At 35.2% G+C, this 14375-nt stretch overlaps 3 protein-coding genes and 1 pseudogene across 5 annotated transcripts; all 4 read right to left on the minus strand.

The window, feature by feature from the left end:
- On the minus strand, nt 445-3805 carry LOC109124917. Of its 3 annotated transcripts, none has more exons than XM_019245815.1 (2): nt 1647-3805; nt 445-1490 (listed from the first exon to the last, which is right to left on the minus strand). In XM_019245815.1, exons 1-2 carry the CDS (start codon nt 2589-2591, stop codon nt 555-557), a joined length of 1881 nt encoding a protein of 626 aa, XP_019101360.1. In that variant the 5' UTR covers nt 2592-3805; the 3' UTR covers nt 445-554. The 3 variants fall into 3 exon arrangements, with proteins under 3 accessions (XP_019101360.1, XP_019101361.1, XP_019101359.1); XM_019245816.1 differs by having other exon boundaries at nt 445-1241; nt 1596-3805; XM_019245814.1 differs by having other exon boundaries at nt 1596-3805.
- LOC104786375 (cysteine-rich and transmembrane domain-containing protein A-like) lies at nt 3903-4714 on the minus strand. Its single transcript, XM_019245817.1, has 3 exons — nt 4576-4714; nt 4312-4450; nt 3903-4146 (listed from the first exon to the last, which is right to left on the minus strand). Exons 1-3 carry the CDS (start codon nt 4604-4606, stop codon nt 4101-4103), a joined length of 216 nt encoding a protein of 71 aa, XP_019101362.1. The 5' UTR covers nt 4607-4714; the 3' UTR covers nt 3903-4100.
- Nucleotides 6986-7971, minus strand: LOC104786378 (annotated as a pseudogene).
- Nucleotides 9157-14322, minus strand: LOC104786382 (carnosine N-methyltransferase). The gene is made up of 18 exons (XM_010511793.2): nt 14114-14322; nt 13492-13564; nt 13091-13134; nt 12559-12601; nt 12203-12397; nt 12018-12134; nt 11642-11713; nt 11243-11287; nt 11079-11158; nt 10760-10827; nt 10618-10684; nt 10232-10345; nt 9991-10064; nt 9809-9906; nt 9639-9698; nt 9499-9567; nt 9356-9409; nt 9157-9228 (listed from the first exon to the last, which is right to left on the minus strand). The coding sequence occupies exons 1-18, from the start codon at nt 14296-14298 to the stop codon at nt 9169-9171; spliced, it is 1518 nt and encodes a 505-aa protein (XP_010510095.1). The 5' UTR covers nt 14299-14322; the 3' UTR covers nt 9157-9168.

Raw genomic sequence — 14375 nt, forward strand, 5'->3', positions numbered from 1 at the left:
TTTTAAACTTATACGGTTCTCATCTTAATATCAAACTTCTCATTTTCCGTTTTGTTAGAACTTCTCATGTTCTGTTATTTTAAACCTTCTCATGTTTTTTTTTTTTTAAACTTCACATGTTATGTTTTTTTAAAACTTCTTATGTTCTGTTTATTTTTTTACTTCACATGTTCTGTTTTTTTTTAACTTCTCATGTTCTGTTTATTTTTTTACTTCTCATGTTGTGTTTGTTAAAGCGTATCATGTTTTACTTCTCATGTTCTTTTTTTTGTTTTAAACTTATACGGTTCTCATCTTAATATCAAACTTCTCATGTTCTGTTTTTTTTTCTTATACATATCATTTCTCGATTTTCTTACCTCCTTCTTCTCATGTTATTTTTGGTTGCAGTCATGGATTGTTGAGATGAAGCAGACATCACAAGATGAATTTCCANTTTCAAATTGACAACATGCAGAGATGTTCCACTTGTTACTTGTACTTGGTGTGCATCGATATCTTGGACAGTAAGTAACTTAGCATAGTCCACACGACCCTATAAAATAATTGTGACATTATATTAGAAACTTAGTTGTATAACATACACACTTGCTAAGAAAGGATAGAAACGAACAGACCTGGAAAATTTTCTCTACACCACGAGTCAAGTTTGTTGTCATCTTCAATGCATCAGTCCTTCTATCAGAAAACCACCTAGTCATCATGGACCTTATTTCTTCCAACAGTTGTACAATAGGAAAGCTCCTAGCATGTGACATGACCTTATTCATTGATTCTGCAATGTTGCTTGTAAGCAAGTTGTACCTATCACCTGGGAAATGTACACGAGTCCACATACGCACATCAGCCCTCACGAGGTACTCATGTAGTGCTGGATTCATGGCTTCTATCTGATCAAATGTGGTTTGAAAGTCGATAAGTCTAAAAGCATTCGCCGCCTTTTTAACCAAAGCGAATTCTGCTCGACCTTTAAACCGGACCAAAATATTCTTGTACATATGGTATGTACATATTCCCCTACTAGACTTCGGATAGACCTTTTTAATAGCTTTCCCAATTGATTGATGCCTATCATAAATAATGGAAAGGCTTTCATCATCTAGTATCACACAGCTGAGTTGCTTGAAAAACCATTCCCATGATTCATCATTCTCTGTATCAACCACGGCGAAAGCAATAGGAAAAATCTGAAAATTGCCATCTTGAGCTGTTGCTGTCAGTAGTGTCCCTAAGTATTTTCCCTGTAAAAAAGTACCATCCACAACAACCACTTTCCTCAAAAACGGAAATCCCTGTATGCTTGCACCAAATGCTAGAAAACAGTACTTAAATCTTTGAGCTTCATCAACATCAAGCTGTGTAAAAGTTCCAGGATTTGCCCTTTTTATCATATACAAATATGTAGGAAGCTGCTCATAACCACTCTCTGGACTACCCCTGACCAACTTGCGAGCATGCCTTAACGTTCGATATGCTTTCCAATAATCCATCTATCATCAACAAATATTTTTTCTTCATTGTTGTGAAAAAAACAGAAAAATACTACTGGTAAACAAAATAATCGAAATAATGCTAAATAAATAGAAAAATTATACCTTGATATGAAAACGTTTATTCAACGCTTCAGCAACATGCATTGGCAGTACCTTGGGACCAACTCCACCAACAAAATCTTTGTACAACTCTCCTAGAATATGATGATCTGCTTGTCGGGCACGCATAGAGCGCTCTGTTACTGAACATGTATGTGCTGAAATAAACACACGCACCTCAAACTTTGGAAAGTGTCTTAATGTTGCAGCTGTTACCCTCCACTTGCATCCTTTAACCCAACACTTTACAATCAATAAGGTTGGTCTCGATTTGTAAACATAATAATCAAACCTTTGAACCAAGGTTAGTATCTTCAAACGTGTTTTTAGGTGCTCCTTTGTATCATACATTTGCCCAACAGCCAAATTCACAGAAGACAAGTCTACCTTTGAGACATCAACTGGTTCCTTATTTTCTTCAATATAAAAAGATGAACTCCTTTTCTTCATTGGCAATTTATGATCCTCTTCTTCTGGTGGAATTCCATACAGGGTAAAATTCTCATCATCAGAATCTGTTCCGTCAGAATCATCACAATAATCAAATCTACTATCATCTTCATCCATCTCTTCTTCATTTGTGTCGCTGGCCATATCAAGATACTCTTCTCCAACCTGATCATTTTCATCTCTTCCTCGTTTCTTACCTATGTGATTCAAATCAGTCTGTATTTTCTTCTTCACTTCAACACAAAGTCGACCTGTATCCCTTTCCAATTGTCCCAGAAAAGTGTGCAACTGACGAGAATTATCAATAATAACTGGTGGTGTATCACCGGGTAAGTCCTGCAATAACCTCTTCGAGATCTTGTAACTCAAGACAACATCAAATACCTTGTTATCCAGCCTGTAATCCTCATAAACCATTCCAATGCAATCATCAAATCTGCTTTGATCGTTACATTGTAGAATTCGTGAACCCCTTTCATTATCAACAACAAACAACCATTTATTGTTGTCAAAGATCCAATTACCACAAACGAGAATCACCTGCTTCATATTCTCTTGGTTGAATGTGAATTACTCTAAAACGTGAAGGAGGAAATGAAAAAAAAAAACCACCTTAAAAGGAAAATAATAGACAAGTCGATTATGAACCCCAAAAGGAAGAAAGCATGATTAAATCCACATTGGAAAGGAGGAAGAAGGAATTTATGGAAAAATAAGATGAACCAAAAAAAGAAAAAAATTTCAGTCGATATAGGGGAGGGGAGGCACGATACAAAAGAGCAAAAAAGGGTAAACCCTAGATTCTCGCCATATATGGCAACTGCTACAAAAGTCTGTCGCTTAACTTAAAAAAAAATCTGTCACCAAAGGCACTAATAAATCTGTCATTACTCTGTAAAAAATCTGTTATAAAAAATCTGTTATCAAATGCGAAATAATAGATTTGTCATTACAGATAACAAATCTGCTGTCACTATATCAACAAAAAACAAAACTGTTATCATTGTATTCATATATAATAAATCTGTTATTAAGCAGCAGATTTTTTAGTAAGAAAAAAAAAACTGTCATAACATAAGAAAATCTGCCACAACATATATTGTGCATGTGGGTCAATATAACAATTTTAAAAAGACTTTCGAAAATGTGTTATCAAACAACAGATTTTCCCTTCAATCCAAAAGTCAGTCATAACTAAAAAAAAATCTGCCTCCACTAGATGTCAAACTAGCAATTATTTTTACGTATATAAATCTGTCGTAATGTGACAGATTTTTTAAGTGGAAAAATAAAACTGTTGCAACAATCATAAAAAATCTGCCACAAAATTTCTAGAAATTTGACTAAAACAATGAAAATCTGTCATAACTTTATATATAAGTCTGTCGTGTTAAGAAAATCTGCTGTCCATGAAAAATCTGTCGTTACACACTTCAAATAAATCTGCCATATAAAACAAATCTGCCGTCAAATTCTGCAAATTAATCTGCCATCTAAAATAAGTCTACAAAAAAAAAACTGCCATCAACAATAAATCTGCCACTTGCAAATTAGTCTGCCATTACATGTATGGCAGACTTTTATTAAAAAAAGAAAAAAAAACGAAATTGCAGGAATTTTTTACAAAGGGTAATATTGACTTTTGTTTTTTTCCTAACAAAGCAAAAAAGGGTATTTTTGGTATGAAACTAACCCAACTGACCCTCAAATTTTAGGAGCTAATCTAGCAATTAACTGCTCAATTTGGGTCAAATTAGTAATTCTTCCTTTGTTATATTGATATCTAGTCCAGGTTGACTAATTAACCAGTAATAAAGTCAATCTAGCATATGGTTTATGCATGATATGATGTAATAACTATAAAGAAAAAAAAACTGATATATTAAGATAAGAAATTCCGCAATTACAAAGCAAAGAGTAATATAGAATTGAATCAACAAATATGAAGTCCAAATGTGATAAACTAAGTAAATCCCAAATATATAATTCTAGTTAAGCAAAACATAATGATAAATTAATTTGCACGAATATCAAAGAAACCGTCGAATTCCTCCGAGCTCAGAAGCAGGCGTCGAGGACACAACAGCAACACATGGCCGCAAGACTGCATTAATAGAAGAACACAAATTATTTCTCAATATTTTAAAGTTTCAACACACAATAACCGATCCGGTTCGGTATTTAACCAAACGAGCGGGGCCAGTTACTGAAAAAAAAAAAAAAAATCAAAGTTTTTCAAAGGAGAGAGATAGAGAGATCAGAGACTAACCAGCCTTTGAAGAATCCATCACCCTTGGACTTTGTCTCGACCGGAGCCGCCGTTACATAACTTGTATCGTTTGTAGGGTAACCTAGAGGTGGCGGTGCCACGTAGGGACCGGTAGATACTGGCGGCGTAGGATAAGCTCCTATAATTTATACAGATCACTTCACATTAGTTTTTATACCATAAATCTCTAAAAGTTATATATGATTACGGCGAGATTGATAACACATGATTCTTAATTTGTAAAGAAGACGTGTATAAACAAACCTGCTGATTGGTTTTGGCTGTATTGGCTCATCTTCGAACAAATTGTATAGAATCTCTTTGAAAAGGCGCTTGAGGACAATCGTAGGTAAAAAGAGATATATGTATGAAAATGATATGAATGGAATGATATTTGTAAATGAAGATATAGTCATGTGTAAGTATATATAGGTAAGGGGAGATATGATTTAGAAGGTCGGTTTGTTAGAACCGCGTGAGAGGACCGTCAGATAGCATTAGTTTGGTTGCTAAGTCTCCTTCCAACCCCACCGAATCAACGCTGATGCACGAAAACGGCTACGTACGAAGCATCCTTTTAAAAAAAAGTTAATGTAAATCATCATTAAATAATTTTAAGAATAACTATATTATTTTACCTACCCATACAAGGAATAATAATATTAATTTTAATATTTTAGAAAACTGAATATTTTTTTTATTTAAAAGTATTATATTTTATTATAAAAATAATATAATAATACCACAACGATAGGAAAATTGTAAAATTAGATTTTGAGTTGGTTTTTCCCGAAGAATGTTTTGTTGGAAGTGATGAAGACAGCATAATTGTCAAACCAAAAAAGAAAAATTTAGTAGTGGATGGTAACGTGTCAAAATTTGGATGGTTTCGTGGTAGCTCAGATTTTGGCCGTAATGTTTATTGAACGCAAGCTTCTTTTGCATATATCATATACGGCATCGGGTCATCAAACGGTTTGTGAAAATGACATATACTGTATATTGACTTAGATTTTTAACAAATCATATATATATATATTCGCGCCAAAATAAAAACAAGACAAAACAAGTTGGTTATTTCCTTGTGATCTATTTTAATTTGCTCCACTTCTTTGTTATTAAGAAACTCTTTTTTGTTAATTAATATCCTACCAAAAAGTTTAGAATTATAAAAAAAAAAACCTCTTTAGGTAATCCAGATATGGAGTTTAGGATCATTACTATTGGAAAAGTTTTGTGACTCAAGAAACTATATATTAATGTCATGAAATATGGGTTTTGATCTTGTTATCATCTCTATATAAAAATATGCAACATTAATGATAAATTTAGCATGCCTTTATTCCTTTACTTGTTAAATAAATTAATCTCAAAGCAAAAAAGTTTAGTTCTTTCTCTGTGGGAATATTTACATGTTAAGAAAAAGAGAGAATATTACAACTAATTAACCCTCACAAGTCACAATGTTGACTATTAAACAACTTAACAATGTAGACAGAATACTAGCTACATGTGGTTATTCTGAGAATATTTTCTTTTCAGAATTATACAACTAACTTTTTTCCTTTCCGTTATAAAAATATTATATCCGAAAACTTTATTTTCGAGAGTGCACATGGAATTTTTTTCTTATAAAGGAAATTAAGTATTGGTTATCATATCAGATGAGAAAGTAATCGCAAGCTGTGATTTAATTAGTGTATCTAATCCAGTTCCAGATAAGTTAAGAGGAGCAGCGTTAGAGAAGTTTGGTTATTTGGTGAACCGACCAATGTAGTTAATGCAATTTATATTCGTCACGTATTTGCGTTGTGTGGATATCACACGTATTTGCTTTAGGTACCCAAAAAGTAATACTATGATAATTGCACCTAGCTAGAAAAATAAAAAGAAGATGATATAACGCGCTAACGCAAGAGATTGTATTAAGAAAGCCATGTCTATTTCCCAATTTACCCAAAAGTTATGGTTAAATGATAAGCTCAATGCACAGGACAAGCGTATGCGTATGCATTACGTCAAATCTGAAAGCATTACGTCTATAACAAATTCATCTGCAAACAACCTTTAAAGATCACATATATAACCGTATATATGATGATAATGATGATATGATCTCCATTTACTCATGTCTGTCTATTTGGAAACCATAGAGACCCCTCCAATGTTCATATCCGATACTCGTTTTATTTCAAACACTTGGATGATTAATTTTCTTCTTTACATAGATGATCTTGAGGCAACAGCTATAGCAGTATAGATGTTATATATAGTTTGATTGAAACTAAACTGGCCAACGTGTTTTAGTTTTTTTTTTCCCTCCGTTTTCCTTTCTGCAAACAACGTTTGGAGATGAAATGGGCATGTGATTAGTCCGTTGCTAGATATGGACAGAAGAACTAAAGAGGCCTTAAAAAATACAGCACTACGTACGGCGGCATTCAAGACGGATTGTATTAAAATGGAGAATTTGTGTGGGATTATTTATAGTGATTAAGTGAGTAACTTTTTATTGGGTCAACAAACTTGAGAAAGTATCAAAGTACGTAGCATGTTTCTTTTAAGATTAAGAGCTTGAAAATGTCAACAAAACATGTTGACAAAGATACCTTTGACCCGTATTGGCGCAAGGAAACTAAGCCATATTTAAAACAACATCATCAATTCAAAGATAGAAATAATGACCAAACTAATTTCCATAGCTTGAATTCTAAACCATCTGAGACAAAACCTCACTATGTCACTACTGAAAGGAAAAAAAAAAGCTATGCACAATTTGCCTGAAAACTAAAATCTTTTTACTTGTGTCTTAAGCAATAAGCAGAGTACGATTAGGAAGAACGAGAGCTGGTCTCTCCTGGAAAACCTTGGCTGGAGTGGTTTGTATCTCTTGCTTGAAACGAAGGAGGATAAACCGGTAACTGTACCTTACCAGATTCACCGGAAGTAGAAGCGCCATCACCGCCAGTAAGAAAGTTTCCACATCCAGATTCTCCCGAAGTAGAAGCGCCTCCGTGGCTGGAACTTGTCTCCTGATCAGAAGGGACGAGAGCAAAACAGAGTTTTCCATTTCCAGATCGGAAAGACCAGAGAGGATAGACGTCGTTTACCTCGAACGACTTATTAGCATCAAGTACATGGTTCCAAGCTTTACAAAAGGTATAATACTAGTTTCCATTCATCTTCCACTTCCTCAAATCAAGGGCATGTTTTTTCATCTTAGGATCCACCAAATCCACACTCACACCTTCCTCACGAAGCTCCACCGCATTTTCATGTATGTGTATTCTCTCCTGCTCTGTCAAAAAGTCTGGATTGTGCACTTGCAGAAAAGGGACTGAGAGGCGTGCTTTCTTTTTGTTGAGATCACTCGCAAACAGTTTCCTTGTTGAGATCAGCTTTGGATTATAGCCGTTCTCTTCTCTCCTCATCACGTCTAAAAGCCACTCCGGTGGAATCATTTGTTCGGGTTCCACATCTAAACCACGATCAACCTTACGTTTCTTGTGACTTTTCTTTCCCATGTCAACGGGTTGTTTTCCTTTTGACCAACCTCTAACGCAAGAAGACCGAGAAGAATCTGAATCAAGATTAGGTTCTGGTACCACTGGTTCCACGGAAGTAAATGATCTTTGTTTTTTTATCATCACACGCAGCCATGGTGTTGTCACCGTGCTAGAAGAAGATGATCCGTCACTAAGACTTCCCTCTTCCACGATAGTGGGATGTTTTACCATGGGCCGACCTCTAAGACGAGAAGAGGGAGAAGAGTCTGAATCAAAATTAGGGTTTTGTAGTACTGGCTCCACGGAAGTAGTTGATCTTGAAGAAGATGATCCGTCACTAAGAATTTTCTCTTCCACGTTAATGGGGCGTTTTACCATGGGCCGACCTCTAAGACGAGAAGAGGGATAAGACTCTGAATCAAATTTAGGGTTTTGAAGTAGTGGCTCCACGGAAGTAGCTGATGGTGTTGTCACCGTGCTAGAAGAAAATGATTGTTCTTCTGTACTTCTCCTCTTCCTCAGTACCCCATCTCCACAAATTCTTACCTCTCCCTTTTCAGGACTCCTTTGTGATTCCGTATGGTTCACGTTCATCCTCTCTCCGACAGCTTCTCGCATCATCTCCTCCGGAATATTACTCATAAGTGCAGCAATAAGATCATACTTTTTCACCATTTTGATCAACTCTTTCAAAGAAATAGAACAGAAAAAAACAAAACAAAAAATACCTAGAAGGAATTCGAGTTCTATCTAGTCTCTAGAGAGTAAAAATGTTGGCTTTCTGCGCAAGGAACGAAGAGAATTGAAAGGAAACAAATGAGAGGGTATGTGTTTTATATAATATTCAGGTTCCTACTTCCTCCCTTCTTATTGGGGAATTGAAAAAGAGATAGGTCTGAGAGGCCGAATTTTAAGGAGACAAAAGAAAGCTCTAATTTTTTTTTTTGGGTCAAACAAGAAAACCCTAATTAAACCAGCTTTTTCACCTGGATTTGATGACCAATTTTATGTTTTGTTTTGTTTTCGAAACATTGGTGAGCGTTTTCGAAACAAGAATTACTAGGCCTTGATCCCTTTATTCGATTTTGTTAAAAGCTAGACCCTGTCATTAAAGTATCTGAACCTCCAAATCATGTTTAGAGAGAGTTCATAAGTAAGCGAGTCTAAAGGCTGGCAAATGGATAATGAGAAGTTGAGTACAAATGTTTTTTTTATTCATAAATCGAGAACATAATTTATTAGTTTAGTATAACAATAAAACAAATAGCGAGTTTTTAGATTGGACCACTAATTCACCAAACAAAAAAAAAAAACCCCTCAGATGCAACAAAAAGTCCAGAATGAAGTTTTGTTAAGTTGTTGCTATTGCACATTTCTTTCTCATTGTCCAGAAGGCAGTATAGTATCGGTTCTGCAACACACAAACGCACACAACATCACAAACTAATCCACCTTTTGATCCGAAATCAACCACCCAAATATAGATTCAGATGATGGAAATCCAAAGATCAAATCCAGAGGGACATGAAAAATCTGACCTGCATCATAGCCCGGGGATTTGTAGTATAAGTTGTTTCAATTGTACTTTCTTTCTGCAAATGTTAGGACAAGCACTGAGTGTGGAATAACAATGAGATTTTTAATTTTAGGTACATGTCATTATCATAGTGTAGATTATTACCTCTATCACGAATCCATAATGTGAAGCAACCCTCTTTACATCCTCCAAACTTAGCTCGATTGACATTTCCTAAGGAGAAACAAGGAATATAATGTGATATCAAAGTTATGGCAAAATCGTAGGGAAAGCCCAATGCTTACATTTTCGTGGCCATATGTGTCCGCAAAATGATACAACAGTGGTCCTAAATTTATCCAAACCTGATGGAAAATCAATTTAGATATGTCAGGACTCAGGAGCAATAAAAAAGATCAAAAGAGAAGGAAAAAAGATCAATGGTGAAAGGAAAAGAGTGCGACAGGTATATTACCCCTCCGTCTTTTAAGATCTTGGATATGGTTTCAATGTACTCAATGACGTTATGAGCAGTGTCAATGAAAAAACAAGTAACAACTGCATCCCACATTCCTGAAATTCAGTATTAACGGTTACAAATTCACAAATGAATGGTCTATTGGCTTAAATTACAAGCAAGTAGCCACCATTTCTTACCTGCATGACTTGACTCATTGTATACTTCAACAAAATCACCACCACACATAGAGAAACCTTCTGTTATTCCTGCACTGCTCACAAAAAGTTGACATAAACCTTCTTAGTAAAGTGATAAACGATTGTAGCTACATAAAATCACCAATACAAGTTGCTTAATCCCTTTCAAGGACTATAGATAAGTCTTTATACCTAAAACTACTAACACATTCCAAAAACCATAGACCAGTTCTGTGGTTACCTTGCAGGATGAATATCAGGAATAGCAATAGGACGCAGTTGATCATTGTCCGAGAGAGAATTGCAGTTGCTGTGTATCCAGGGGTATATTGTCCACTCACCAGCGTCTCGTGTACTAACGAAAACAAATAAAAAAACAAGCTGAGCAAAACACAAAACTGGACCAAAAGTAAGAAATTACCTTAACTAAATTTAGAGATACATCTCAGAAGAAACTATACTGTGGACTCTCCAAAAGCAAATTACAAAAACAGTTTGAAATTTAGAGGCTGGCTGATGTGAACATAACAAAACATGTGAATTGGGGATGACCAAGATATGATGGACGCCTCTCTTTGAGATGGACAAGAAAAATATAAGGAATATAAAAAGTTAAGAAACTCTTACTAATTCAGAATAAAACTTGAGCATATCATCATGTAGTATGAAAATTCATTTCCTTGGCTAATGAAACCTGCTCAAGTGTAGATAATTGTTACATTCTTTATTATCATCAAGTCTACAAAAAAATTACGTCTGCATTGCATACCTAGACAAGAAATTTCAAGGGCCAGACGTCCAAGTCCAGCACCAGGGACTAAACAGGCAGGAGGGGAGCTGCAAATCATATAGTTAACTTTGTAAGCAGAGTGAATGTAGCAGGTACTATAAATGCTCAATCAAATTATTCAGTTGGTCCTGTCTCTTTAGTAAAGTCTCTATAACGGGATTTTGTGGATCAGACAACAAGCCACCAGATTTGGATATTGAATAGTAAAGACAAAATTACTTTTTCCACAAACTCAGAATGCATTGATATGATGTCAGAGACTCAAAAGTCAGGAACAAATAGCTGTAACGCTGTGTACCTCTCCTTCTGACGATTAGGAAACAAGGAATCAAGCTCTTCAAGGATAGGCTTGTAACATTGATCTCGTTCTCTCTGACCCTGTAAGTAAAAAGAATATACCACAAAACTTAATAATCTGAGTAATCATTGTCAGAATCAAATGACAAACAAAAGTATGTCTACCTCTGCTGCCCAGTCTCGAACTATATTTCTTATTATACAACGAACCTGTGTTAGAAAACAACAAAATCATTAAAATTTTAAAGTATAGATTGGTGAGAAATACACACAACAACGCAACAAACATATGCAATTGTACTGGCATACATGTCACCTCTATCATGTGCATGCAAACGTGTAAGAAGGTGTATTTATGCTCATCTTCAAATGCAAATTTACATGAGGAAACCGAAACCCCCATGTTTCCAAACTGCCTAATGGAACTTATAGAGATTGAGAATAGATTTTAACAGGATGCCTTACAATATTATCTCACACTACCAGAGCTCTTATACAATTATTAACTATCTAGGAGTGAGAAAAGCAAATATCATCAGCCAAAGAAAAAGTGAAAAAGCATACCTTATCTACATCAACTAGAGGAACATGTGTCTGTATCGATGAATCCTGCCAATAATGGGATGAAAATGATACCTAAGAAAGAAAAGAGGACCATAAGAATTAGAAAACAAAAACAGATGAATTATGAAAATTTTATAGTCATAAAGTATGATCCAAAATTATACACAACAAAGCCTATGCTTGACAGTAGAACGCTGTCTGAATATAGACTACCAGGTAAAATTCATATGATCAAGAATATCAGGAAAATATTCATGTGATTCTTTAAAGATCTACTATAACTGATACAATAACTAAAGAATCTGGGGAATGCTAATGATCGTCAACACGTTTTCGGGAAGGAACTGAGGTATAAGAGTATATGAGTTCGCATTACACTGCTATGGTCATGATTTAACTGGCCTCCATCACATTCACATGTCCTATTATTGATTTTTGTGTCTGCAGAGTGATCCTTGGGAGAATGATCATGAGCTTCCTTCCCTTCAAGCTCCTGCATTAATACAAATTAATTTAAAGATTGTAAATGAAAAGAGTAAAGTTCCAATGACTTGATCTGACCTCAATAGACACTCCTGCTATTGGCTCACGAATGTGTTTGCTTTCCTCCTGATATGTACAACTATTGGTCAAGGCCGGCTGGCAAGAAGAGTCGTGCCTTTCATCTAGAGTATATTTCTCATGTGGAGCACATTCTAAATTTGAGTCTTCACAATCATCAAGTTCCTGACTCAAATCTATAGGTGGCTCAAAATCCTGCCAAGTAATTATGAATTTCATTATATTACATGACATAAATTGTAGATTTTCTAGCATATCAAGCATTTCCGGTTAAAATTACGAATCATAAACCAAAAAAGTAGCATGAAGTAATTGAAACACCAAGGGAATTAGAAGAAGAAATGTCTGCAACTGACCTGAAGCATATTATATATGAAAAGTGAATTCGCCGATATACACCTGCAACAACAAATTCCAACAACTTACTAACCTTTAAGACAAGACTATGTTTATGATATCTGGAACAAACACATACATGATACAAATAAGTCAAGTTCAATCTGATATAGTATCGAGTTTAGTATGCAAGCATGAGAAAGAAGAATTATAACTTATAAGAGCCACGAAAATCATAAAATTTAGGAAATCAATACTTAACTAGTCCAACTTTCAGAGAGTAGTAGTAGATATATGTAAAACAGTGTTGAAAACATGAAAGGATGAAATGCAGTAATGCCAACACCAAGGACTTTCTTGTTACACGTTTAGACTGTCCCTAACCTCAATCTCTCCAGGGCATATCATTATTGTAACAAAAATATCACTTTTAACTACAAAAGTTAATAAAAACGTTTAGCAGCATCAGGAATCTTCAAGAAGCAACTAATCATAAGCGAAGTTTGAAGGAACTATAAGAAAAAAGAAACATCTACTGGTTATAGAGTTTACTCTCTTAATCGTTGAAGCTTCTTAGGGAAATGGGGTACCAATGCCTGGACAGGAAAAAAGGCATCACTGAATTTCGTTAGTTCTATTATAAGTTTACAATTATAAGCAAACAAAAAATATCAACTTGAATTGAAATCATTTGGTGATCTCTTAACCGCTATGCATCGTAAGCATTTTCATAGTGTAAATTATGCTACATAGATAGATCATTAACAATAATATCAATTTGGTAACACAACAAAGAACAAACTGAACAGAAACAAGAACTTCCACTTTCCTCTAGACGCAACTATGGGAAACCACATTTAAAAACATTTTTAGTAGAAACATGCTACTACTATCTCTCTAATAATCATATATCACATTTCCTCAAGGCTAGAAAGCAAGCAACAAAAAATTACCTTGTGTGCAGGAGACAGCTTCCGATATGATCTTTCCCATCTTTTCAGATCCTCTTCTGAAGCCTCGGGATAACTGTAAACATTTCCAAACACAAGGAAAGTAAATGATGCAGAACCTTTTAAACCTAGACCGCCCAACAATTACAAAACGCAGAATTCAACCAAGAATGACCCCAGTAGAAAACTAACAACATTCAAAGTCCATCTTCTACAAGAGACTTCAAATGAACCGTGAAATTCAAAACTTGATCAGAAAATCTCGGATTATGTAACCAAATAACAAATACAAATCAAAAGTAATAACAAATACAAATAGCATTCACCTTACACTAGAGAAAGCAAAAATAAAAGTATTCTCTCAAGAATCAAAGTAAGATGTATTCTTACTTACGCATGAACATCAAACCAAAATCAAGTTCCCATAACTTAACACCACTACTAAAGTAGTAAACCCTAAAATAATAATAAAAAATCAAGAACACAGTACCAATCCAGAATTGTGATTCGAAATTCAAATCAATCAGACAATTCTCCATGAACATATTTGCCAATTCAGGTAACACGTATGAAACGATGTAAAAGCCGAATAGAGGATGAGAGAAAAATAAATATATATATGTACTTGAGGTAAGCACTGATAATGCGGCGGAGAGATTGGGCTTCGAGAGCTTCTTCAAGCTTCTTCTGACGCCGTATTTTCTCCTCCTCTTCATGATCCACTTCTCTCCGGGTCTCCGTTCCCGTTGCCATATCTGCGACTATTTCCGGTGCCGGTGCCGGTGCCGGCGCCGTCTCCGTCTCCGACATGGTGGCTCTTTTGTTTTGGAGTTTGGTCATCGTCTGTCTTATACGATGAAACGGTTTCTTTTCATTCCTTAATGGGC

Source organism: Camelina sativa, chromosome 5 (assembly GCF_000633955.1).
Source record: "Camelina sativa cultivar DH55 chromosome 5, Cs, whole genome shotgun sequence".
NCBI lineage: Eukaryota > Viridiplantae > Streptophyta > Magnoliopsida > Brassicales > Brassicaceae > Camelina > Camelina sativa.

Coding starts and splice junctions, on each gene's coding strand:
- LOC109124917 (XM_019245814.1), bottom strand. CDS start 2,591: ATGAAGCAGGTGATTCTCGTTTGTGGTAATTGGATCTTTGACAACAAT. Junction 1,491..1,595: donor ATAAACGTTTTCATATCAAG/GTATAATTTTTC, acceptor TGTTGATGATAG/ATGGATTATTGGAAAGCATA.
- LOC104786375 (XM_019245817.1), bottom strand. CDS start 4,606: ATGAGCCAATACAGCCAAAACCAATCAGCAG. Junction 4,451..4,575: donor CAGCCAAAACCAATCAGCAG/GTTTGTTTATAC, acceptor TATAAATTATAG/GAGCTTATCCTACGCCGCCA. Junction 4,147..4,311: donor GATGGATTCTTCAAAGGCTG/GTTAGTCTCTGA, acceptor CTATTAATGCAG/TCTTGCGGCCATGTGTTGCT.
- LOC104786382 (XM_010511793.2), bottom strand. CDS start 14,298: ATGTCGGAGACGGAGACGGCGCCGGCACCGGCACCGGCACCGGAAATA. Junction 10,685..10,759: donor CCTTGAAATTTCTTGTCTAG/GTATGCAATGCA, acceptor ACACTTGAGCAG/GTTTCATTAGCCAAGGAAAT. Junction 10,346..10,617: donor TCAAGTTTTATTCTGAATTA/GTAAGAGTTTCT, acceptor TGTTTTCGTTAG/TACACGAGACGCTGGTGAGT.